At 34.3% G+C, this 4,234-nt stretch overlaps 1 protein-coding gene across 11 annotated transcripts in view; it reads right to left on the bottom strand.

The window, feature by feature from the left end:
* Positions 1-2,704: 2,704 nt before the first annotated feature.
* The window catches only part of LOC108238416 (discs large homolog 1-like protein), a 95,695-nt gene continuing 94,165 nt past the window's right edge, over positions 2,705-4,234 (bottom strand). For all 11 annotated transcript variants that reach the window (XM_017420471.3, XM_037974218.1, XM_017420460.3 and 8 more), the window contains one exon: positions 2,705-4,037. In XM_017420471.3, the coding sequence (XP_017275960.1) occupies positions 3,931-4,037 (107 nt within the window). In that variant the 3' untranslated portion in view covers positions 2,705-3,930. The remainder of the gene's footprint in view (positions 4,038-4,234) is intronic.

Consider the following 4,234-nt stretch of genomic DNA (forward strand, 5'->3'; position numbering starts at 1 on the left):
CATCCATCCATCCATCCATCCATGCATCCATCCATCCAACAATCCATGCATCCATCCATCCATCCATCCATGCATCCATCCATCCAACAATCCATGCATCCATCCACCCATCCATCCATCCATCCACCCATCCATCCATCCATCCACCCATCCATCCATCCCTCCATGCATCCATCCATCCATCCATCCTACCTGCTGGTTCTTGTTAAAGGCTGTGGGAAACTGCAGCAGTCTGAGAGAGAGACATGAGGTACACACTGGACAGGTTGCAAAAAGATTATACATTTTAGAATATCTTTTAAATGCTGTTTTTATTACTTAGTTTCTTCTCTCCTCCTGTTTACTTTGATTTTCAAGGTTTTCAAAATGTAATGCTCAATTTAGATTTGTAGCTATTTTGCTATTTTTTGCTTTTAGCAATGGTTTTGCTAATTATAGCTACTGTTCTGCTCATTTTAGTTTTTCATTGCCCTGCATTGTATTCTACTTATTTTAGCTTTTATTTAACTTTTGTTCTAGTTATTTTAGATGTACCTATTTAATTTCAACTTCTTTCACTAATATTAGTAAAGTTATTCAGTACACAGCATTTATGCTGCATTTTTGAAGAAATTGCTAATTTTCCTGTAGTTCTTAATTACTATTCTTAAGTAGTTACAAAAACATGTTCACTTACTGAGGACCACACTTCTATTCTTCAGAATATGATTTCTACTTCTTACTTTGACTTGATATAAAATAGTTTAAAACAATTTTTACAAACCTAGACTGATTTTGTACTGTTTCCATACTTTGTTGTTTTGTTTAAGGTTAGAATAAAATAAGAGACAGATGGATTAAATAAATAACAGGTTCAGCTAAATCAGTACTGAACTGTACTGTACATTAGACATCAACAAACATCACCAACAAAAAGGTAAAAATAAAAGAAAAAATGTATTATTTACATATATTATAGAATATTCACATTCATCCGCATTAAACAAAGCAAAACAAGAATAAACATCTTTACTCTCAGGTAAAGTGACGTCAGGAAATCTCAATAAAGACTTTTATTTTTTATTTGTACCAAAATAGGCAGTTAGAGCAGGGATAAATATAATATATTAGATATAGATCCATCTCTGTAATAGATTCTTTGCATCAGTGCTTTACTCTAACAGACAGTGGCATTGACCCCTGGCTAAAACACACAGCCAGAGTCATACAGAGATTCTAATTCTGTCAAACAATGAATGCAAATCATTTACTGAAACGGGAGGGAAGAGAGATGGAAAAAAAAAATCCGGATGAACATTTGTTAAGGAAACATGAAAGCATTCAAAACACATGTGGTCAAATTCACAAGTTTGTGGGTCTAGGAGCTGACAGAAAAGCCTTTCTGTATGTCTCTGACCTCCAGTCAGCGTGGAGGTGGGGATGGGGGAGTGGGTGGCTGACAGGGTCCATACAGGGGGCTGTGTCATCAAAAGCATCTTCAATGTTATATTTTCCTGTAGATTATCATCACATTTCAGGTTATTTTTATTTATAACCTCAGCACGGGTGTGTGTGTTACATATTTGGTCACACGGAGGAATTAGCATTTGTTATCAAGCTAAAGGTTTCCCAAAGATGTTGTACTTCGGTGAAAAAATGAAAATAAAAACATTAAAAGAAATATTTAGATGGTAGTTATGTAAAATAATAAGTTAAAAAAAAAGAAATCTGTAGACTGCTGAGGTCCCACACAGGAATAGTTTCAGGAGTCTTTGATGTGCACAAAAACTAAAAGTTCAAACTTATCAAAAACCTTTGGTAAAAAAGCCCAGCAGTAGATTAATCATTCGTGACAAAACTTTCACCAGTGGAATACATGCGATGTCTTTAATACTAAACATTTAGCAACTGGGAACACCTTTACTAAAAAAAGCTCTCCGACTCCTAACGATCACTGAAAGAAAGGTGTGAATGTTACTGCATATCTCCACGTCTGAAATTCAGAAACACTAAGACTGCATCAGCTTCTGTCACATAAGATGCTTTTAGGAAACCAGCCCTCATTAGTGCAAAGATGTAAAACTGATGCTGATGATTATGATCGTGATGATAGCATAGATTCGGGAGGTGATACATCGTTTGATGGTGGAAAGTTCAACTAATATCTCATTAGATGTGGAGCCAAGAGGAGGACAGAAAAAAGAGGAAGAAAGGACAGAGAAGGAAGGAAGACTTGGACAAAATACACCCATTATTATTATTTTTTATATAAAACAGAATCTGGGACTGAATTTATCACACTGTAGAAAATCCTTTTAGACTTAAGTAAAAATAACTAAAAAAAGAAACCTCCACTTTTACATCTTTTAAAAAACAAAAACTATTTATTGTTCATTTGTTTTTAAGTGTAATTGTTTTTTTGTTTTTTTTGGAGTAACTACCAGCAGTCAGAAGAAGCTGTTTTTGACTTTTTGATAGGGTGCATGCTATCTTATCATTTTCTTTTAGTTAATAGGCAATCAAAATAATGTTTATTTTTGAATAATTCCTTTTTTAAAAATGTTTAAAAAAATGTTTTTTAAAAATTCAGATAGCTTCCAACTATTATATTTTGTTAAACCAAGAACACTGTTTAAATGTAGCCTAAAACCTTGTCTCTGATTGGCTGTTTTCGCTCGTAGGAATACTTGTTATACTTGGTGATAGCTTAAATGAAACTTCTTTCAATAAGGATACATTTTCCAACCATTATTTTTTTGTAATTTACCATGTTTTGTCGTATAATAGATAATATGATACGTGAAATGAGCAGTCAACTCCAGGGCTGAGCATTTCCAGCTTGTTTTGAAGACAGATTTCAACAGTCAGGATTTTAAAAGAAACAAACATCTCTGGTGTTTATGAGTATTGAAATGTTGTATGTGTGGCTTAAGGCCTGGCAGGTTTAAAATATTTGCATTATGCAGCAGCCAGAGCAACAGTTGGGTCATACTGAAAGCATTATCATTGGAAAAATCTAAATATCTTATTTTATATTTAAATTGAATGTTTCTTTTACTTCTGGCTGTATCTATTCTGAGTTATACGCCTAAAAAAACAGAAGATCAAAGCTCCAAATAGTCGTCATCATCATCAGGATGTTTGTTTATGACTCTCAAAAACTGCAGTATATGTTGCTATTTTTCTTGAACATAAACTAAGTTTATACTACTTTTTATTCAAGCTGAGATAGTGGTTTGTTACAATTACAGTTAAATGTCTCAGTCGCAGAAACCCTAGCTTGAATATTTTTCATGCTACATCAATGAACAGTAGCTGCCCAATACTTTGGCCCTTGGTGAAAAGAATGCTGGGTATCAACATAATTACATTTTCTTTTTCCCACATAACATCTAAAAATTTTGGACAGTAAGAAGAGAAAATGAGGGGATGAAGAGATGAGAAATGAGAAAGAAAAAAGAAAGAGAAACTCTAAACATAAGTGAAAGACAGACAGGGAATAAGTTTAAGATTTTGTCCGAAAAACATGCTCTTAAAGCTACAGCGTGCAAAAGTCTGCCTCTTGGTGACAATATTATCATTACAAACCCATACATGAATGCATTACCCTTTGTTAATATGAAAACAACAACGACAACAATAATAATAACAATAATGAAATAAATCAGATAATGGTACATGTTGCCTTGATTTGAACCAACTCCTTAAACATTAAGGAACTGAGCTGCAGAAAGATCAACCAATAGGCTGCTGGACAGACATAAGCTCCTCCCACTTCAGAGGGGAACAGTCCCAGATAGTCCCAGCCTCGCCAGCTTCATGTGCTTGTGTGAATAAATGTGTGTGCAGTAATGTAAAAGAGAGGAAGCAGGCTGATAATAGAAAAAAGAATCATGTGGAAAGTGTTGTGAGAAAGACGTGTGCATGAATATAACATCTGTGTGTGTTTGTTCAGAGTCGCTCCTTGGTGGAGACCCAGATGTACGGACCAGACTGCTCCTCGATGATCTGCTTCACCTGGGAGTGAATTTCGTCAAGAGATGAGCCCTGGACGATAGCTGCAAAACAAAGTCCATAGTTAGGATTTTAAGAGCTTAAGGGTCCGTTACACATTTCTGAAGTAGGTAAAAACAGAAAACAACTGGATCTTGAATCCATGATCTAAATTCTAAACATTAAGTGTTTGTGCTATTTTTAATATGAACAAATGTCATCATATATATATATATATATATATATATATATATATATATAT

This window comes from Kryptolebias marmoratus, linkage group LG24 (assembly GCF_001649575.2).
Source record: "Kryptolebias marmoratus isolate JLee-2015 linkage group LG24, ASM164957v2, whole genome shotgun sequence".
Taxonomy (NCBI): domain Eukaryota; kingdom Metazoa; phylum Chordata; class Actinopteri; order Cyprinodontiformes; family Rivulidae; genus Kryptolebias; species Kryptolebias marmoratus.